A 23,328-nucleotide genomic window follows, 5' to 3' on the forward strand; every position below is an offset into this window, starting at 1 on the left:
TTATTTTTTAACCTCTTCCTTTTACTCTTGACAATGGGATGGACCAATTTATTTTATATCCAACAATACTGTTTTTATTTTTTCTGGTCCATAAGTCCTAATAATTAATATTACATATAAATAAAAACAGGTAGATATATCCATTTCAATTTTCTTAAAAAAATTATACCTAGACTAGCATTCTGTTTTCCAAAATTGAAAAATAAAACCGGAGCCGAAATCTGATTTGGTCCGGAGCGTGTATTTAACCCTAGCTTTCCATCGCAGCGTTTCTTTCGCAGTCGCATTGCTTTCTAAACAAAATTTGAAAGGGCAATGAGGAAGCTGAAACACAAGCCCAAAGAACCAGTCGAAACTCCCCGACACGACGCCGTTCCGCCCTCCTCGGGCGTTTTCACAACCCTCTTCGGCGACGTCCCGAAACAAAACACCGCCTCCGTCTCTTCCATTTTCTCTGACGACAATCCATATAGGAGAAAGCCCCTTGAATCATCGACGCCCGGGCTAGGTTTTCCTCAAGCTGAATCTCTCAGAAGAACTGACGATGTTGGCAGGTCTGAAAGCCCTAATCTTTCTGATGAACTGAATAAGAAGAAGAAGAAGGACAAGAGGAAGAGGGACAAGGAGAAGACGCCTGAAAATCCTATACTCGAGTCGGATCCTGTCGCTGGAGCTTCGGAGACTGCATTGGGGACGAAGAAGTCGAAAAAGGAGAAACCCCAAAACCTTAATATTGGAAATGGATCAGATGGTGCATTAGAAGACGGCAAAGTTGGAAACCCTAAGTTGGGTTCTGAGTCCAATGGGGCATCGGAGAAAGACAGAGGGAAACCCTCTGAATTAGGTCCCAATACAAACGAAGAAGACCCTAATATGGGTTCAAAAGCAAGCGGTTCTCTTAATAATATGAATAAGAAGAAGAGGAAACGGGATGAGCTTGAGAGAGAGTACGAGGCGAGGAAATACGGTGCGGCAGAGGTGGAGGAGAGAGAAGAGGCAGAGGGAGGTTCGAAAGAGAAGAAGAAAATTGTGGGGGAGAAAAGAAAAACAGTGGATAATGTGGAGGACATGGTGGTTTCACCGGATGGTTTTGACGATGAGAGCAAGCTTTTGAGGACTGTGTTTGTTGGGAACTTGCCCCTGAAGGTGAAGAAGAAGGCTCTAACTAAGGAATTCAAACAATTCGGGGAGGTGGAGTCTGTCAGGATCCGTTCTGTGCCTATTGTGGATGTGAGCGTTCCATAATAATCCTGTATCCTTTTCTACTTTGAACGTATGCAAGAAATAGATATGTTTATTTGTTAAATTTAACTTAGTTGTAATTTATTCCAATGATTATTTTTTTTCAGACCAAAAAGCCGAGAAAGGGGGCGATAATTACAAAGCAATTCAATGAAGCTGTTGACAGGTGATAACTGTTGTTTGGATTTGTACAAAATTGATTATTTTGCTTATTTGATTATATTGATCCATAAGCTTTTTTACTGCTTTGGTATTCATATGTGTCGTCTATTTATTTTGGCTTGGTCTGTCGGTTGTATAGTTTTTTTTTTTGGGACTTCGCTTTGCTATAATGAATTTTTCATCTTTCCTGTTTGGTGGAAGTCTTTTAACGTTCTATTGTTTAATTGATCATTGGTCTATGCTTGCTATGTTGTGTTGTTTATGCTACTGTAAACTTCTTTTTTATTGTGTCGCTTCTTCAATCAGTTTCATTTTTTTCTGATGAAAAAGTTTCATTGCAGTGTCCATGCTTACATTGTGTTTAAAAGTGAGGAATCCGCTCAGGCTTCTTTGACCCATAACATGGCTGTGGTATATTCTTATCTCTACTCTTGGTCTCTGTGTGTTTCTGTCTCAAGTTCAGTTTTTCTGCGATCTGAATTACTAAGCTACTATGTCACTGTTTTCTTGAACTGTTTCTAGTTTGGAGGAAATCACATCCGTGTTGACAGGGCGTGCCCACCTCGTAAGAAGCTAAAAGGGGAGAATGGTTCATTTTATGATATCAAAAGAACTGTTTTTGTGGGCAACCTTCCATATGATGTAAAGGTAACTTCTTTGCATTGATTTTTGTGTGCGTGCACTCCAAATTCTAAATGTACTGTCACTGAATCTGGGTTTATTTCCCCTTTTTTTCATTTTGCAGGATGAACAACTTTATCAGTTGTTTTCTGGCATTGACAATCTGGGATCCAGCATTGAAGCAGTTAGGGTCATTAGACATTCTCATATAAGTTTGGGGAAGGGTATTGCTTACGTCTTGTTTAAAACAAGGGTATGATCTTTTAATCTCAAAACTTATTGGTTAATTAGAAGAAATTAATGTGATCTATTGATGAATGCTTATTGAGCCATTAAACGTCTAAAACCAGGGTAGTGAGCACTTAGATGGAATTTGCACCTTCTACTTTGATTCAAATTGAGCTACTCTTAAATTAATGTTTACAGGGTGCAGTCTAATGGTCAAAAGTTGGGTTTGAGATGAGTTGTAGACAGGCATCCTGGGTTTAATTCCTGTAGATTGCTTGATACATGATTTTGGAGGGTGGGGCTGTGTATTCGAGCTTCACTCCCTAAGAGTGAGTTCAAAAGGCCCTGCCTTGGTGAGGTTTCACATCATCCAAAAAATCTGTATGTGGATTGAAGAAAGTGCAAAACTGTACGTGAGGTTTGTTAATAGTGAACTTGGGGGCAACTCTCCATTTCTCTCTTTTGCAACATTTTCCTTACCACCAAAGTTGTTGAAGTAATTTCTGCTGGCTATTTAGTATTAACAGTGTGTTGTATCATTAGCTGTTGGTGCACATCTTCGAAGGTGAACATCCATCAGAAAAGCTTTAAGAGTCTTTCAATATGCTGTTATTTAGAGTCTCTGGACAAAGCAGGATTAATTTGTCTCTCATAACATATTTAGAGATGAATCCCGGGGTATTGCAAGGAGATAATATTTTAAATTTGTTGTTTTTGTCAATAGAGGGAAGGCTAAAGGGGGGGCATTACGAAGACGTTCTCATAGAGGGTGTTTTGGGTGGAGTATTAGTCTAGGGAATGGGGAGGTGTGTTTTATTCCAAATCAGGCTTGATGTATTTTGGGTAGTTTTTCACCGACTTTTTGGGTCATTAGAAGCTCTCTAGTATGGGCTAAGTGTTTTCTTGTATACATACAATGTACTTGGCTACCTCCTATTGATATATATAATATTTTTCCTTATCATATTGATCGAAGGACTTCAGAGGCCATATTCGTCACCTATTGATTTTCTTTTAAATTGTATTGCCATACAGATTTTGCTAATAGGGTTCTAGTGGAGCTTGCTTTATGTTGTTAAGGATGGTTGAAACGCTTTGGATAAAAGTTTTTGAGAAGATCTTTTTATAAGGATAACAATTGCAGAAGCTCTGGTCAATTTAGTGACAAATGTAGATTGAGAATCTGAAAATAAGCTGATAAATCTGTCCTTCAGTAGTCTGTTTGATCATCAAATGTCCTTATAGAGTTTTAAGATTTTGTCCAGACATTAAATTAATCATTTATTACACGGCTGTGAATTTTCAGGAAGCTGCAAATTTGGTTGTTAAGAAACGGAACTTGAAACTTCAAGATCGAGAGCTGAGAATCTCTCATGCAAGAAGAGATTCCACCCCATCTTCCACCCCAACAAAGAGGCCATATTCATCACTTTCTCAGCCTGCTAATTCTCCTGCTAAGAGGTTGGCTTTGGATCGAAGGACTTCAGAGGGCAATAACAGGGCAAATACAAAAGCTCCCCTGTCCTACCAGGGCTTGCGTGCAAGCAAATCTGGTGTCCAAAAGAAAGCTCATCCTAAAAGTATTAGGTCATTCAATATGAACTCTAATAATCAGAAAGGAGAGAAATTGAAAGAACAGAAGGGGAAAAGACCGGCTGTTGCGGCAAGGAAGGTACAAGCACTAGCACAAGCGTTCAAGGTTGGTGGTTCAGCAGCACAAGGAGGGGTAAAACGTAAGCCAGATAGCCAGACACCAGAGAGCTTCAAGAGGAAGAACAAGAAATTCAAGAAATCCAAGTAGGTACAAGAGGAAAGAAAGGCTCTTCATATTGTAGACATGACTCCGGTTAGATGGGAATGGCTGTATGTTGAGGGGATTATGATATCGGTAGCTTGTATCATGAATTTATGGTTGTCACAACTCCCTGATAGGGAATCTTAAATATTTCAATTTGTTTCGAAATGGAAAGTTTATGAACTATAAAAAGCCTCGAATCTTTAAGAAGAAATGTAAGAACAACGCTGTTTCATGGATTTTTTGAAAAATAAATAAATAAAAATAGCTTCTTTGTTTTTGTCCTTTCTAAGGGTAAACTTCATCGTTCAATGGATAATTGAGATAGAAACTGGAGTGCATGTTGGTTTCTATATTTTGGGCAAGTAAATCTACGTCGATTTCATTTTCCTCTAAATTAAAAGAGATTAAATGAAGATTTTTCAAAAGTATAAAGATAAACTAGTCTTTTATTTTCTGAGAAAGAATAATTTGATAATTTTCTTAGAAATAGAAAGAGGAGATTCCCAATGTATGGGAGAATCTCCCTCGATAGCCCACGGCACTTGCAGATGGCAGAGGAGCCAGAAAAACTTCCCACGGGTTCACAGTGGCGTTCAATAAATGTGAGAGATTCACCACTTTGCGTAACGGTCGATGGTGGCCACTCTGTGATGAACAATGGTGCTTGCATCGATGAGGAGAGGATGACGGAACAGGAATCCCTTATAGCTGTGTGCTGCTGTTGAAGAACAGAGAAGTCACTGTGGGAAGGAGCTTACAGTAGTTTGGGAAGAAGGGCACGAACGTGTGACGAGAGAGAGGTGGGGTGCCGATTCACTCTGCATTTCTAAGATGCTTTCAACTTTTATAAACAAAATCTTCTGCATTATCCAATATTAATAAATTCAATTCAAGTAATTTTAAATATTGCTTAGAAACTAAATCATCTGATTCTTTTAATATTAAACTTAGTTGTAATTATTCTTGTTGTCATAATTAAAATATTTTCTGGATTTTGAAAACTCTTTTTCTTATCAAAATATTTTTTCTTGTAAAAATTATAAGGTTTTTTATAAAAATCATCACAATTACTACTTCTTTTCTTGGTGTGAGGTTTAGCAAATTTATGAGTATTTGTGCTTATGTCTAGAAGGAATAATAGGAAAAAGGCTAACTTGTTCACAGAAATTTCTTATTTCATATTTAACTTTCTTCCTATTCTTCATTTGTTGACGAAACAATTTTTTATCATTATATATACTAATAGCAAGCTTCTTATTTGTACTAATAATATCAACATAAGTGTAATTATCATAATTAATGAGTTCCGAGATATCAGCAAGTTCATTCTTAACTTTATGAGCAAATAAATGAAGTAATCCTTCAACAAATTTTTCTTTCCAATAAGCCTTATAACTATCATCCCTAAGCATAACTCTAGAAATAAAAACATCTTGATACCATCTATAATCACACTTTGACGACATCTCAAATTATCTAAATAATCAATGATACGAGTAGTAATGCTAGAGAAAGTTCCAACAAAATGTTTAAGAATAATATAAATCAAAATATTAACACTATCAGAGATGCCCCTTCCTATGGTTGCGTCAAAAATAGGTAAACCTTCATCATAATGTTTAACTGCATTTTGAATGGTTTCCTTTGCTTCATTTGGTAGATGTTTATCCCATCAATATCGAAGCATACCGGAAAATCATGTAGTTAATAAATTAACTGTCTCAGCTTGACTAAGATTATTGTTAATAACATAAGTATTTGGAACCATGGACATTTTATTCATGGTATTGAGAATTTCTTATTCAGATAATCTATTAATATTTCATTCATAAAGTTTACAAAAAAAAAACAGAGAACTGTGTTTGAAAAAATCTTTCTTCAAACTGTAAATCAGGTAGAGTAAGTCTGGAATACCAATTCTTCGATAGAATCTCCAGTTTTCCCAAATTAATATCTTGAAAATTCTTTTCAACTAAAACAAGATCTTTATTAAAGCACTGGCAGATGGTTGTTCTTTCTTTAAATTAACAAACAGTTGATTAATTTTATCAAAAGTGTTAGCATGTTTGGTCTTGGGACCTTGCCTATTTTCTGATAAAATAATCAAAGGTTTTTCAATTCTAGAAACCAAAGTAAAAACAGGATTTTTGACCTTTTCTTCAATACGGTCCAATTGCTTGCCCATAACATGAAGAGTTTGATTGACAAAATTGTTTTGTTCAATAATATTTTTTTGTTTCAGTAAAAGTGGTAGCTTTAAGATTAGCATTAGGTACTTTAAAGGGAGAATCATTTATTTATGCTTCCTTATGAGAAATAATAATTGTCTCTAAAGGAGGATGACTAGATTTAACCACTGTCTTTCTTTCTTTCTTGACAAAATTGATTTTAACAACATTTAAACTATGCTTAGAAACATAATAATCTTCAAGGAAATCAAAGAAAAATATATGCTTTCATTCATTTTTTTCTTTCCATTTCCTTTTAACACGTAATTTTTTAAAATCAGAAAAAGTAGCATGATAAGATTTTCTCTTATCACTATTTTTAATATAACTATATTCATTATATAAAACAATTAAATCAATTTCAAAAGCATTATTAATCACAATAAACTGGCTGTGATGAATATGAGCAACCATATTTGAAGATGTTGGAGATAAAGATAAAGCATCATCTTCTTCTTCTTCTTTATCAGCTTTATCCTTTATGACTTTACCTTTAGATATGTCGGTATCTTTGGTAGTGTAATAAACAGAAGTAATCTGAGAGGAGGTAGAAACACTTTTCAATTTTAAATCAGGTTTAGCAGTTTTTACTGAATCTTCTAGAAAGTTTTTAAAGTTTTGGTCTCTTCTTTCCGTGTTATCAGTCACAAATCCAACAAAAGAACATCTAGTTCTAGCAAAAGAATTTCTCCTTTCGTTGTTTATTAGAGGTTGATCAAAACTAATTTTAACAGTACCGTTCAAATATTGTTGAATATAATCAAGGTTAAGTTAATCAGAAATAACCTTAATAGGAGGAACTTCATGTTCTGAAATCCATTATCAAGAAGAGTAATATATTTCTCATGAATCATTTTTTGAACTTTAATGTTAGCATCAGAAGTAGAACTCTGAATTAACAAAGTTTTATTTAATGAAAATTTTAAAATAGCTTCAGGATTTAAATGTTTTTAATATCCGATAATAAATACGATAAACTATGGCAAGAGATTTGCTACATTCTTCCATATCATACCCAGATGTCAAAATATCTAAAGTCATGGTTTTAAGAATGTTAGGATCATCCAAAGTAAAAGTTAAATCAAGGAAACAATCAAAGTGGACAAGACCACTAAACAGAGAAGATTGAATCATACCAAGTATGCTAGTTTCAAATTTCTTGAACCTATCATCGTGCAAACAAAGAAGTACCAAAGCATTGATGTTTTTCCTCGTGAGAGGTTTAACAACAACTTGAACAGAACCAATATGTAGAAATTTGTAACATTTTACCAAAAAATCTTGAATCGATTTTCTATTAAACAAACAACATTTCTCATGGGTTTTAGAAATAGAATAGGTTTGTTTAAGAGTTTTAATATTGAACTCAATCTTGAAAACAGATTGAACCCAACTGGTTTTGTAAATAGATTTAGCATCAATTTTTGAAATACTCCATTTATTAAAATCAACATTATCAGTTTTTTCAATAGAAAAGTCATCCTCATTAATGATATTAGGGGGTATACTAGATTTATAACTAATAGACGAATTAGATCTAAACATTTTATTTATCATGAAATCAATCAAAACTAAACTTAATACTCACTAATCCTATCTTCACTCATGTACCTGTTGCATTTCGTAACACATATCCTGGGATCAACCATCTACCCACTCATGTCCTGAACTCTTTTCAAAACAAATCTTACAGACACGGTCCTTGGAATTCTTTACAATTGAGGTAGCGCCAACAGAAACAGAAATTAAACAAGATTAGGAAAGTACGAAATAAAGGAAGGGAGACAATACAATAGACAAGATGAACAGACATAAATCACCTACTAGAGACCAGAAATGGCTCTAATACCAACAAGAGGAGCGGAAGTAGAGTAGGAGAGTAGTAAAGTGAGGACCAAATGACTGGAGCACCAGATGACTGGAAGTAGTGAAAATGAAAGCAGAATAATCAATATCAAATTTTGAAGCAAATTTAAACTTTACTTTCTAACCAAAATGGTCAGTAGTAATACCATCTTTTTTTCCGAAGGGAATGTATATAAAGAAGGAATAAAAAGAATCCCTAATATGACTTTATCAATCATATTTTTAACAAGCACAGAAGGAATTTTAAAACGAACATTATTCTGGCAAACATGAGCAGTGTTAAATTCATACTTGATATTCATCTGAGATTCATTAGCCAAGAATAATCTTTCAGTAGATTTTTCATAATATTTACTAGGTATTATTCCTTCCTAGATACAATTCATATCTGATTCGGAATCAATCATAGCAATCACAGTAAATTCAACAAACAATAATAATAACTTTAGAAAACACTTCAGACGAATAGTATGATAGATCAAACAAATTTGATTATTGTCAGAAGAGGTTGAATTTTGCTTTCAGCGATATCATAATTAAGGAATCTAATCTTGGTTTGGAACAATTTAATTTTTTTAACAAATACAACAAGATCATTTTATCTAATAATATCTAGAAACGAATTCAAATATATATATATATACACACACACTCAGCATAACGCAACCAGAGTCTTTCCTCTTAATAGGGATATCATGGATTTGTCTGCTCACAGGTCTTGTAAGTTTCTTCCTTCACATGGAAAGAAATGTAAATACATAAAATTATTCGTATAACAGCTAAAATATTTTCAGTATAATGACGATTTTCTAAAACGATAAAGGAATTTCTTTATTTAAAAAAAAAAAAAAAAGATCTAATCCCATGCCCGCAGGTGCAGTGTCTTTGTTCGCTATTGATGATCCTTTCATTGGGTTGGGCAGTCAATTGCTTGTAGTTCTCTCTCTCCCTTGTTTTATTTTAAATGATCTCTCTCGTTTGTCTGAAAAAGTAGAGAGCCAAAATCTTATGGAATTGAGCTCAAAGCATGAGATTGAGTACAACAATACGTAAAGTATAGCTGAAAATGTTGCAATCAGTCCCTAGCGAGAACAACTATTTTGAAAGAGAATATTTTGGATGCAATATTCGCGTGTATTTTCTTTTTCTTTTTCTCTTTGGATCACACAAACTGTATATTCCTTAATGATCAGACATCAACAAGATACCACGACAACTCATCATCCATGGATGTGTAATTCAAATGCCAATTTTTAAGCTGAAAGCCATCGTGTTATGATTTTCCCAGAATGGCTTTGATACTAACACAAACTTTTCTCATCCAAAAAGGAAAAAAAGACACACACACACACTGATATATCTACGTCATCAGAGACTTGTCTCTAAATTAAATACTGTTCCCCTAACAACAATATATACATAACTATAGAAACTGTAGATTAAATGCTTAAATTGAAATTCAATTTGAACATTTTATCCCCAACACCCGCCAATCCTCAAGAACCCAACATCAAACATAACAGAACGTTGAAATCTCATTCACGGCCTGAGACTTCCCGACATAATCATCTCCAGTGGCGCCTTGTTAGTGAAGTCCAGAAGCAGACAGACAGCCATGTACTGCTTTTATTTGATGCTAATCTGTGCAGAAATGAAGCACAAACCCAAATGGCTGCCAGGAGAACAACGGCCTCACGTGTACAAAGCCAGTCTAGCCAGAGGACTGCTAAGATTTACTCTTGCTCACCAACGTGGGGGTGACAGAGACAACTCCAATGAAGAACAGAGTGGCAATTGATTTGAAGTCATAGAGATCCCCTATGGATTGCAGCTCTCCCAGAGTTAGTCCAGCCTACATGCATAGCATCACTTTCAGTAATAGGTAGGCACCACGCCACTACCAAGAAAAAATAAACAATAACTCATGTTAAATATTTGTATTGACTTTTTGAGCTAATCCTACCGCACTCCCAGAAAATATCACTAGATGGCTTGGGCTCCCAGACTTCCTTGCATTGAAGTCACCGGGGTTACCCCTCTCCCCCAAACACCATTATACTATATAGATTTATTACAACAAACTATCTAACATGGATTATATCCAGAATTGTTGAACTAGTCTTTGGTTACTTGCAAAAAAAATGTCCAGTTTCGTATCAATATCAAATGTTCAAGGGTTATGTAGCATTCAGCAAATACAATACCTTGACGGTGACAAAAGCTGCAGGAATAAGACCAAGAAGGGTTGCCAAGAAGAAAGTATGATATGGCACATTGACAATTGGTGATGCGAAATTGATAAATGTATTTGGCAATGCTGGAGTTAGTCTTAGAAAAAGCATGTAGTTCAACAGCCCCTCTCTTCTTTTAGCCACCTGGAAGTTAGAATTTAGAGTAATTAATTCCAATTTGATGACTACTAGAGCTAAAGACAGTTACTAGGAGAGTTAGATTCACCTGGGCTTGAAAGAATTCTAGCTTGTCTGGCCACAGAGAGAAGAGAAGGGGGCGGCCAATCAGCTTTGAGAAAAAATAGCAAGAAGAAGCACCAGCAGTGGCAGCAAATACAACCAGAGCTACACCTTTGAAGACTCCAAAAAGGGCTCCAGCCAGCAATGACATGAAAACAGTACCTGGAATCATAAATGTCTGCATGAAAATGTAAACCATGCAGTACCCAACCAGAACTTGCGCAGTGTAGTCACTTGTGTAGCTCTCAAGGTGATCTCTATGGAACAAGAAGAGGAAACAAAAACGCTATCATTGAGATGTTCCAAAAAAAAAACACTTGTAGCAAGGACCAACATATTTGTTAAACAAGGGGAAAACTTTAATATGAACAAGCCAAATCAACAAAAGGAAAACATAAATAAAATATATGGCAACACGTATCAGACCTCATTAGGCAGTAAGTACATGATACATGTGAGTCCAGCAAAGTGCCAAAGGCATGTTGAATTCCATACTTTTTTCTACAACTTTCAGTAAAATCCTAGGGGCCATTTTCTGGTAAAATGGTAATGTTTCAGGCTATTAACTGCAAGTTCATGGCTTTGAATGTTAGAGTGGCCACTGAATTAAAAAACAAATTTTTTTTTTTTGATAAGTTAAAGAACATTTAAGTCAAATGCTAATTTGAAGTCATAGAACATTAAAAAACAAAATTTAAAGAATAGGATCAAATGAAAGCCTCCCAATAGTTGGTAATGACCCTTTTTCAGTCAAATGCTCATTCTCTTAACCTTAAGCAACAAATGCTCATTCTTTTCACCTTAAGCAGCAACATCACACAAGCATATCGTAGTTGCCATGACCCACTTTCAGTTCAGTGGTATCCTGAACTCAGTAAGTTGCTCAAGTGCCCCACCTAGCCAGAACATTCAGTACCTCGCACCTACGACTATCCAAGTTACCAGAGATCCAATTCAACATCCAGAAAAATAACCAAGCAGAGGCAAAAGAAACCTATCTGTCCACCCAGCCTAGCAGGTACAAGCTCTAACATTTTCAGAATCAAGTATTGAAATTCTCATCTGAGCAGGTAGAATTGAAAAAGAATAAAAATCGAGGAACAATAAAAAATCCTTTTGTCTTTAAAATGTTTATGGAGGTCATCAAGCTTACAACCAGAGCACTAATAAAAAACATGCCAACCCACCAACCAAACTGCTGCAGATCATACTAGAAGACTCACTATGATTCTATATGAGTCCCTGGTAAGCCACAAACAAGAATCATCAAACAGGCGTTAACAACTCAATAATAATCTGAATCAGCCAACCATGTGATATCCTCCACAAATCCAAATGAGAAACCAAGCCCCTTATCTTCATATTGACCCATCTCTGCTATACTACTATTTACAAATCAAGAAAAACTTAAACAATAATCCGTTGGAGATCCAGAGGAAAAACCACTTTTTAAATGATTAGGCTCCAGAATTAAAAAAAAAAAAAAAAACTGTTTTGCATCTAAAGTTCATGCTTCCATATTTTCTTTCTGCTGAAAATACATTAAAAGCAAAGAGAGCAGCGAAAGATCAGCACTCTATAACAGAAAAAGAAAAGAAAAAAAATCAGAATCACAAACCGATGTGCTAACATTATCAATGTCAATTGTGAAACGAAAAGAAAAAAGAAAGAACCCAGATAAGGCAAACATGCGGACATGCTAATATTATCAATATCCATAATTAGTCCTCCAAGACGAGGATGCAAAGATCGAAATGAACGCAGAAAATCAGATAATTGAATGGATTCCATGATAAAAGAAGATTTCTAGAGAAAATGAGCTCCAGCAATAAAATCTCCGTGAAAGTCTTTTTTTTTTTTTTATCGGAAAAACCATGACTCCAAGGGAATTTTCCCGCAAAACTCTTTTTTTTTTCCTCTCTCTCTCTGCGTTTCCCAATATGTAAAGAAATGGAAATGGAACATAATAACAAAAGTACCGGAGAGTTTGAAGTTCTTGGAGGGTACGGGGGAGCTTAAGGAAGCTATAATCCGATGCGGGCATGGTGAGGTAGACACAAAGAAGGCCCAAGACGAAGCCCAAGATGACGGTGGAAGCCGCCGCAACCTCCCAAAAGCTCAATGGAAACTTAGGTCCCGCGAGTCCCACCTCCCCATTGCTCCTCTCTCCCTTCCCCATCTCCCAAACTCCTTCCTTTCCTTTTTTTTCCAATCCTTTCCGTTTAAAAGAGGAGAGAGGGAGAAAGAGGGAGGAAAAGGGTAACCTTGACTGGCTTCGTTTGCTTGTGGGGCAATTGCTTCTTCTTGTGGTTGGTGTTGCTGCTCCACTTCGTCCCCCTCCTTCCTCTCTCTTTCTCTCCTTATGTAGAGAGAAAACGAAAGCAAGGGAGAAGGCACATTCGTATATCTCAAAAAACACCAGAACAAAACACGCTATACTACGGGCCCCTACATTTTGTACCTTATTTTCCTTCCTTTCTTCTTCTTCTTGTCAATTTCTTCTATTCATTTTAGTTGAAAAATCGACAGAACCATAACCTTCGTTCAATTCCTCTTCACAAGATTCGCATAAATTCACATCCAACCAATATATAGGAGAGAGAAATGATTGTTATAATCGTGTGTAAAGTATAATAAAGTTATTTTAAAATAAATAAAGAAATGATTTTTTTTAAAGTGATTATATAGTATTTACATACTTTACAATTATATGTAGTACTACTCATTAAAAGCTCATGGGTAAAATCTATTTTGTATCTTAGAAGAGAGGAACAAAATAAAAGATAAGGTAAATTATAGAGAAAAATATTACTGTTATAGTTTTTTTTTTCTAACAGGAATGCCTAGCTTCATAAAAAAAATTAATAAAAATAAATTTATAAATTAAAATACTTAATATGATATATCAGATCTATTTTATAATAAAAAAATTTATACTCTAATTTACTATATTAAATTATATCCTTATGCAATTTTTTTTTTTTTATAGAGAAATATTTCTCTTTCTTCCATAAATTATAATAAGGTCTTTAGAATTTATTTTTAAAAGTAAAATTTAAAGAATAACCTCATTTATCAGAATTTGCCATTAGGTAAATTAAGAAGAATTTTAAGACGGAATTAAATCATTTAAATCCACGGTATCTTAATTTACAGCTCATTTCAAGAGTATATACAGTAATTATTAAGCATTAATTTAGTTTTTATAAAAATTCGTAAGCTGCTAAACAACTGTATGAGAATAATTGATTCGTTTAAGAAAAACTCTTGTTGCAATCGCCTTGAGGAACCCCCACGTAACCGGCATCCACGTGAAAATAAAACGGAGCGTTTCCTCCTTGAAGAATTGAATTCCCTGCTTCTCGAAGAGTTGCTCCCAGCATCTTCAACTTGTAAGAAGATGAAAGTCCATCCCGAAGAACAGACGATGATGATGACGATGCAGCTTCCTCGTTTGTAGGTTCTTCTTCTCATCTTCTTCTTCGTATGCCCTAAGCCTCCCTTAACCTGCTCTGGTTCTTATATCTTCTTCCTCAAACCCATTTCCCATTTCCATCATTCGTTATCCCCAGACTCTCTAATCAACACTTGGGAACTCATGGGCAGTCAGTTTCTTTGAATTTTGACCACCCAGTCTCCATCCCAAAACAAACCAGTTCGTACCAGCTATTATTTAGACCAATAAGGAAAGGAATGAGCTGTTGAATAATACTACTCTCTCCCTTTTTCTGATCTATGTTATTTGGGATTTTGTAGGGACACTTTGTTAGGAGGTCGAATTCAAACACAAATGGCCAAAAAACTCTGGAAATTGAGACTATTTTGTTGGGTTCCATAGCAGCACAGAAGTGAAAGGCAAAAATTTTGTTGGATTCAAAGTTCAAAGTCGCATACGTTGTATATTTTTTGTTTAACCTTCACTATTTTCTCTTCTTTATCCATGATCTTGTTTCATTTATAAGTAAAAGAGGCTCTGTTATTTGGTCATGCACAAGACTCGAATCTCCCTTAGTCTTCAACCTCAAAATCACGCAGTTGTCAACTTCCAAGCATCTTTGAGAGGCCCAGTTTGCAGGCAGACTTCTCTTCTTGAAATTTCGAGCACATCCATTTTCCATTTTTTTTAATATATCAATTGTAAAGGAATGCTTCTTGAAATTTGAAGTGTTGTTTGCTTCAAAGAAGCATCTGGTCTGGAACTCGACGGAAGAAGGCTTGACTTTGGCCTTCTCTTTGCTTTATTCTTTTTCCTTGCTTTTTCTTTCTCTTCCACGTAAGTTTTGCCCGTACAGCCGATTGTATCTCGGTTGCACTTGCCGGTTGTACGTAGCAGTTTTGTTCATTTAATAAGTTCAATAATGGCTATATATGAAAGTATGAATTTATGAACAAATAGATTTCTTATTTAAATAAATAAAAAAGAAAGAAAAAATTTTTATTTCACAAAAGTAAAAATTAAAGTGATTTGACATAATAAGTTTAATTATAACATTCTCTTTATAGTAAAATAAATCTGAAATATTCATATTATTTTATGAATTTATAAATTAAATTAATATACGGCAAGTAGGCCACGATTAGCACGTGGAAGTGTCAACGGCTCGACGACAGGGAAATATTAATCATTGTCGTCGACATGTGAGCGTGTACCCATTATCATGGCGCTAGATGTGGAACATTTTGTTTTGCCTGCGCCTTTTCGTCATTTTGTGCAATTGGATGGGCTTTGTTGGGTATCCATCTCTGACCTCAACTTGTTTTTTTTGTTTTTTGTTTTTTTCACAGCATCTACTATATCCCACTATGGTGCTTTGAAGAAAGTCTTTTGTTATTAAGAATTTTGCTCAATGTTTTAAATTATGTTTTGCTAATCATTTCGATTTAAATACTGAAACGAAATATTTTAGACAGATGCATTCCGGTATGTTTTGGGATTAACTATATTATATATAAATATTTATATGTATATATAAACTAATAACTAATAGAATAAATACATGTATATGTAAGTTTGTATCATGTATATGTATATATATATATATGAAAGAATTAAAAATTTATAAAATGAATATACAACAAACTTGAGTTGAGACACAAAAAACAAAGAAGAAAAAATAAAGAAATTATTAAAAATAATGATATTAAAAAAAAAAGAATGATTGGACATATTTAAATTTACAAAAGAAAATTAAAATTATATAAATAAATTTTATATTCTATAATTAATTAAATACTATTTAGATTTAAAATTTACAAATATATCATCCAAGCATAAAAAAAAATTATAAAAACAATCCGAAACGAAATAGCACTTGAAATGCCAATTCAAGCTAAAAAGTAAAATGGTCGGAATTTGACCGGAATTGTTGAAACAAACTGGAACGGGCCTAAATTTGGAGCAAAACGGACCAAAGAGGTATAATGTACCAAATATTACACCAGGACAAAAAATTCTGATCGAAATGACTTGAACGGAATAAAATTTAAAGAGTAATGCTAGAGAGAAGTCACTATAACAGTGCACACTTTGTACTCACTGAGTGATTGCTTCTAGTTGATTGTTTCTAACACTCATTTTGAAAGATGTGTGGTTTACATGATGCTATATCATGTGTGCAAAATTGATGCTCCCAGTAGTATGATTTTGCTACACAGGTGCCTACAGTTCACGGCACACTGCACCCCTGCTAACATGTTTTTTTTTACGCGCGTTTCAATCGTGCCTCTCCCATTTTGCATTTGCAATTTTTGCCCCAACCCCCGCAGCTCCCTTCTCCTGCGCTCTCCCCTCCTCAACTTGACTAGTTGTTCAAAGTTTTCAGACTCAAGATTGATCGACAAAGTTAAAAAAAAATATTGATCTGAATTGATTCTCGTTATCTTTAATGCTGTGAAGTTTCTTCAAAAAGTCCATCAAAGAGGTGGAAGAATCCCTAGACTAAAAACTTAGGAAACAACTGAGATTGACGTCCCTGATCTAGAAGCATAATTCCAAACCAATATTGCTTCCTGCATGGATCTCCCATTTCAAATATCACTTTGATCTTCTCTTCATGAAAGTAAGAAATGTCGGTACAACAATACTTGGAAAAAGCATATGTTGTCTCGGAAATTGAAAATGCCGTCAATGCCACTGTTAGGGCCAAGCCCCCAATCTCGTCCTCTTCATTGTAATTCTCTAGCTCTTTCTCTCTTCGCTTCTGTTTGGTTCCCAAGAAAATGCATACAAAATCACGCCGACTAATTCTCAACTCCTAACAGGACCATCCAACTTATTTTATTTGAGATCTTTATTTTTGTTCAACGAAAGTTGAAGAATATAGGTTTTGGAGTTCTGGTTTCTTTCATTTTGCATGATTTTCTCGGTAATCGAATGGAGGAATTTTCCCATTCAGTGAGAGTTTTCCCACTAGTAGAGGGAGAGAGTAGCTCCTCGAGTATCCTTTCTTCTCTAAAAGGGAAAGAAGTTGAGAGAGGGAATGAGTGTAACGGGGAGGGAGACGGAGGGAGGGAGTAAAAACTGTGAGGTGGCATAAATGAACCCGGTTTGTTTGGTGTGCGGTGTGCTCCTAATCTTAACTTCTCCGTCCCAAGAGTGATGTTACTCATATCAGCATTACTATTCATAAGTCTATACATTACATATTAAAATTTTTTTATTTTTTTAAAATTTTTTTAAAGTTTTTTTGGTTTTATTATTTTTAAAATAATTAAATTATTCTACTCATAATCTATATACCACACATTTAATAAGAGAATAAAATTAAAGAAATCATAAAAAGATTGGTGTGTGGTGTATGAGACTTAAGAATAGAATTTTTCTACTCATATAAAATTCTTTCTAAAGGTTAAAGGTTCAACTATTATTCAACGGTCTTAGAACTATTAGATATTAGTTTGGTTAAAAGAAAAATGTTGAGGATACTACTCATCATCTCACATCATATATTTTATATATTTAAAAAAAAATTATTTTATTTATTTTTTATTTTATTTTTGATAAGTATAATTATTCTAGATGATGGGTTCCTCTTCCTCCCTGGAAACTCCTTGACGGTAATGGGATTCGATCGGTACTTCTTGGGCAATTTGGATAGTAAGAGAAAAGAGAGAGAACTACAGTGCAAAACAGCCCAATTTGCATTTTAAGGCTCCTCCAATTTCGAACTAGCAAACCAAAACTTAATGGGCTTAAAAGATTGCAAAAGCTAGCCAACCTAAGCTTAGAGACCAATAAATGAGTTCCGACTCTAAAGTTTAAGCCATAGTTTGTTTTCATAATTTCTCTCGATTTATTTTATCTTATTTAATTATTATAATTTTTTTAATTTTTTAGATAAAATAAAATAAACAATTCAATTTTTTTCAAATTTTAAAACTAAAAAAATATTTTAATAATATTTTATTTTACTTTTAATTTTAATCTCAACTCATCTCATCTGTAACATAATTTCAGTTCTGTAATATGTAATTTTGATGTGTAATAATACATAATTTATTATAAAATCTATTGTACTTAATTAAAATATCAAAATATAAAATAATATTCTTTTACGTAAATAAATGTACTGAACTTCCATATCAACAGTGTATATAGTATGCTAATAAACAAATTTATAAATAGTATTCTTTTTTCAATTTTATGTTTGTTCTACCAATATCAAAACCATCTTTTGATCTCCATTTGTAATCAATTTTTGGGCTCTCTCTCTCTCTCAATTGTGTTTTAAAATTTCTTTTGCTTCATTGCCCAGAGAAAAAGGAAAAAAATCCCAAGTCTCCCACTTGAGAATAGAAAGAAACCCATATTAGTAGAGCAGATCTAACATGACCACAAATTCTTAAATCAGTCACCAATCAATCAATACAGTCTAATCTGAATTCGCACGGAACCTCATTTGAAAAATCCTTTTTATTAAAATTACATATCTCATAGAACAAAGGAAAAACCTAAAAAGTACAAGGAATACATACATATAGGCATAATTCTCGCTAGTCTGGCGAGGAATCCTTTTAAAGTTTCTTCTATCCGCCTGCATAATATATATATATTTATATATATATATATATATATAATATTAAGATATTCTATTTATAGTCTTGAGTGGAGACTATATGTAGACTGTCTCGTTTGTTTTCACAATTCATCTTAATACATCTCATTTTATTTTATCTAATCATTATAATTTTTTTAAATTCTCTCATAATAAAATAAACAATTTAACTTTTTTAAATCTTAAAATAAAAATAATATAAAAATATGTATATTCTAATAATATTTTATTCAATTTTTTAATTTTAATTTCAACTCAATTCATCTCATCTTATTTCATCTATAAAAACAAACGAGGGGTAACTCTTATAATATATAGATTTCTTGAGCTACTATTTAGCCTCACGACAACTTCTTTCTTGACTTTGTGGTAAAAAATAAAAAAATAAAAGCCATGAGACTTGAGAGTGGTTGGCCACCATGTGATTTGTTTTTGTTTTCACTTTTTAGGTTGTAAAACATAATAATAATTAAATTGATTTTTCTATTAAAAATGGACTTTGGGTATTTTAGGAATTTTAATCTATTTACAATCAAGACATTCTATGTTGTCACCAAAAAATAGGATCGAATGTCTTAAGAATAGGAATATTAGGAATGGGAATATCCATTTCAGAAGACAAATGTATAGGGAATTTTGCTATGTCATGCATTAATAATTGGAACTCAAAGGGGAAAGCGACTACGAGTCTGAGGTTACTACAAGCTTATCTAGAGTTGCATAAAATCTCGCGTGCTTCCTATAGTACTTGCATTATTTTTATGAGCAAACTAAAGACATAAGTGGTCAGCCTTTGTTTCAAGGAGATTAGAAATTCGACTTTGGGTTGGGAATAAAGCATGGCATAGTTGGCCGGAGAATGCTTCCACAGATATTGTTGCATATTTCCCATTTTGAAGGTTGTACGCAATGAAAATGTAAATTCTGTAAATCTAGACAAGTTGTCATGATTCGATAAGTTTAAGAGGCCAAACTATATTCTTTACTATGAATTAAAGAGATTTTTAATATGATGTGATATGTGAATTTTGAATAGTCGTGATAACGTCTAGTGAGAGGAATAATACTAGATACAATCATAAGATGTGCAAACGTCGCACACTCAATTTGAAAAAGAGTGGTCTACTATTAAAAAAATTATTTTTTTATGTAGATTTTAATTTATCCACTTTTTTCAATGAGAACGTGCGGTACTTACACACTTTATGACTGTTTCTAACATTTTTCTAGTGAGGGACCTTTTTGAATGAGTTTATCTATATAGAGACTTCTGGTATTCTTAATAACAATTATAGCTTTAGCTTTCCCAACACGGGTGGTGCTCGCGAGCCGTCCAACACTTACCGCTGGGCGTACCGCTAGCACAAATATGTAGCTTGTTTTTTTTTTACCATTTTTTTGTAAATATTTTTTTAACCATTAAAAAATATGTAATTTCACTAATAATCAATTCCTTAATCATTAAGTAAAAAAAAATTAAAATATTCCAGCAATAACTTTGAGCAATAACATTGAGGAGGCTAAGAGTATTGGCATTGGCCTAGTCAAATACTAGTGACTCATCAAATTATAGCCAATTATGTCAAAATTGGTCTACATTAAACTAGCCAAAGCTCAATGGCTTGAGCAATATTTCTATCTATTTTTTCAAATTTGGCCAGTCACTATTACTCTTGTAAACATTATTTTATTGACTAAAATTGGCTCTCAACGTCTCTTTCTTCTCTCGTTTTCAACTCCCCCCCATTTCTGTTTCTTTCTTTTTCTTTTAATTTTCTCTCATAACGAGCCGCACCATCTCCTTTCTCCCTCCCATTTTCGTCTTCTCTTTACACCCTCGCCGAACACCATCTCCCTCCTGAGCCTCTGTGTTTGTTCCTTTCCATCTACTGCAACACTTTCTTTCCTTCCAATCATCGGCTTCCATTTACAGAGAACCCACCTTTTTTTCTCTCTCCCTCCCATTTTCTTTCCTTTCCATTTGCAGAGAATCCATCAAAGGCATCAGCAACACAGAGTATCTGGACTTCTTTACAGTCACGATTCTTGCCCTAGACTGTTGGAATATAGAAAATCATATAGATAAATTAGAATTAAAATCTCTAGAAGCCAAACAGAAAGTTTTATCTGAAAGTTGTAAATAAACAGTTAAGTTGGTTAGTTAAGTTGGTTAAGTCTGTTATAGTTATGCTTGGGTAAATGAAGTGTATAAATAGACCCTTTGTACAGTCCTTTAAGATCATGAAAGTAATGAGAAATTTTTCATTCATTCAATCCTCTGCTTTCATGTTTTACACATTATAGAATTTTACATGGTATCAGAAGAGTAAAGAAAAGTCTTCCGCTGAAATCTTTCATTCTTCTTGCTTCTTGATTTCTTTTTCTCTCGTTTCTTGCTTCTATGGCAACCTCTGAAATACCTTCTGAAAATTCTTCTGAAAAAGCTTCTATGACTAATCCCTCTAAGCCGAATCCTTGTGATGATTCCTCGAGCCAGTACCATCTTCATCCTTCTTACAATCCAGGAGCACTTCTTGTGTCTAAAATCTTTATAGGTGGGAACTATATTGTATGGAGTCGATCGATTTCAATTGCATTCACTGTCAAGAATAAAATCTCCTTTATTGATGGAACTCTACTTCAACCAAGAATTGATACTGATTCTAGGCTTCGAATTGCTTGGCTAAGAGCAAATAATCTGGAACTATCATGGTTAATGAACTCAATTTCCAAAGAAATTCGTGGCAGCCTTCTTTATTTTACAACTGCTCTGGATATTTGAGAAGAACTAAAGACAAGATATCTTAGAAGTGATGGTCCAAGAGTTTTCTCTTTGGAAAAATCCCTCAGTTCTATTTCTCTAGGTTCTAAAATTGTTATTGAGTATTTCAGTGAGTTTAAAGCCTTGTGGGATGAATATATTAGCCATCGACCTATTCCAAGTTGTAAATGTGGAAATCTTGGTAGGTGCACATGTAGTATTCCCAAGAATCTCACAGATCGATAGCAGTCTGATTATGTGATCAAATTCTTGGTTGGCTTACATGATTCATACTCAGCTATTAGAAGTCAATTACTCCTTCAATCCCCTCTACCATCAATGAGCAAAGTATTTTCTTTGTTACTACAAGAAGAAAGTCAAAGATCTCTATCTAACAGTTTTGGAATTTTCCTGGATTCTCATGCCATGGTTGCTGCTCAACCACAAAGACAATCATTTACTGGTGCTAGATACATAAAGCAAAAAGGGAAAACAGATTTGGTCTGTTCTCATTGTGGCTATTCTAGGCATCTTGTTGACAAATGTTTTCAACTTATTGGATATCTTCCTGGATGGAAATGTCCTAAAGGGAAAAGATTTCTCAATGTGCAATCTGGAAATTCATCATATGCACAACTCATTGCAAACAATGTATCATCATTGGAACAAAATTCAAGTATTCCCAATATGATATTTTCTCAAGAGCAAATCAAAAATCTGCTTACCCTAGCAAATAGCCTATCCAACTCCAATATTAATACTGATTCCACAGCTAATGTTGTCTCCACCTCAGGTATATCTTCTTCTTTAGCCAATACTGCATCTCTTTCAAAGAATTCATATACTTGGATTCTTGATACAGGAGCAACAGATCATATGATATGTTCTCCCCATCTTTTTGATTCCAAAGGCATACTTAGCAAACCTTCTAAAGTCCATTTACCAAATGGACAATCTGTTCCTATCATTTTCTCTAGAAATGTCAAAATTTCTCCTGACATATCCCTCCAAAATGCACTGTTTGTTCCTTCTTTCAATATCAATCTGATTTCTGCTTCAAGATTGACTAAAGATAATTCTATTGGATTGTTCTTCATTCAATCCAAATGCATTTTGCAGGACTTGAGCAAATGAAGGATGATTGGGCTTGCTGAAGTCAAATCTAGTCTATACTACTTATCTTTTCCTGTTTTAAATAAGAGTGAAATGCCTGATCTGATTGGTTCTACATCTACTGCTTTAGTTCAATCATGTAATAGAAATCCTCACATATAGCATCTTAGATTAGGGCATGTTCCATCTGCAAGATTAAAAATAATTAGTAATCTTGAGCCTTTTGCAAAAATTTCACAAAATCATGTATGTGAAATTTGTCTCTTAGATAGACAAAAGAAGCTTCCCTATCTTGTATCAGACAGTCAATCAAATAAAAATTTCCAATTGGTTCATGTTGGCATCTGGGGTCCCTTTTCTACAGTTTCTTATTCTGGATATAGCTATTTTCTTACAATCATAGATGACCATAGTCGTTTTACTTGGTTATATCTCATGAAAGTAAAATCTGATACAAGACCTATACTTACCAGCTTCATCAAATATTCTCTAACTCACTTCAAGACAAGTATTCAAACTCTTCGAACAGATAATGGTCAGGAGTTTAACATGCCTCTTTTCTATCAAGAGCATGGAATAATACATCAATTACCATGTGTTGAATCTCCACAGCAAAATGGTAGGGTTGAAAGAAAGCATCAACACCTACTAAATGTTGTTAGAGCTCTTCTATTTCAAAGCAAATTACCTTTACCTTATTGGAAAGATTGTGTTCTGACAGCTACCCATCTTATTAATCGTACCCCTTCTTCAATCTTAAATAATCAATTACCATATTACCTCT

The 23,328-nt window shown here is 34.0% G+C and overlaps 2 protein-coding genes across 2 annotated transcripts; one reads left to right on the forward strand and one right to left on the reverse strand.

Annotated features, from left to right (window-relative positions):
- Positions 1-207: 207 nt before the first annotated feature.
- Positions 208-4,323, forward strand: LOC108979058 (RNA-binding protein 34). Its single transcript, XM_018949633.2, has 6 exons — positions 208-1,230; positions 1,350-1,408; positions 1,746-1,815; positions 1,927-2,052; positions 2,150-2,278; positions 3,560-4,323. Exons 1-6 carry the CDS (start codon positions 316-318, stop codon positions 4,052-4,054), a joined length of 1,794 nt encoding a protein of 597 aa, XP_018805178.2. The 5' UTR covers positions 208-315; the 3' UTR covers positions 4,055-4,323.
- A 5,042-nt stretch (positions 4,324-9,365) lies between these two features.
- LOC109004671 (uncharacterized membrane protein At4g09580-like) lies at positions 9,366-13,048 on the reverse strand. The gene is made up of 4 exons (XM_018983304.2): positions 12,596-13,048; positions 10,603-10,873; positions 10,350-10,520; positions 9,366-9,997 (listed from the first exon to the last, which is right to left on the reverse strand). Exons 1-4 carry the CDS (start codon positions 12,793-12,795, stop codon positions 9,872-9,874), a joined length of 768 nt encoding a protein of 255 aa, XP_018838849.1. The 5' UTR covers positions 12,796-13,048; the 3' UTR covers positions 9,366-9,871.
- Positions 13,049-23,328: the final 10,280 nt, after the last annotated feature.

This window comes from Juglans regia, chromosome 2 (genome assembly GCF_001411555.2).
Source record: "Juglans regia cultivar Chandler chromosome 2, Walnut 2.0, whole genome shotgun sequence".
NCBI lineage: Eukaryota > Viridiplantae > Streptophyta > Magnoliopsida > Fagales > Juglandaceae > Juglans > Juglans regia.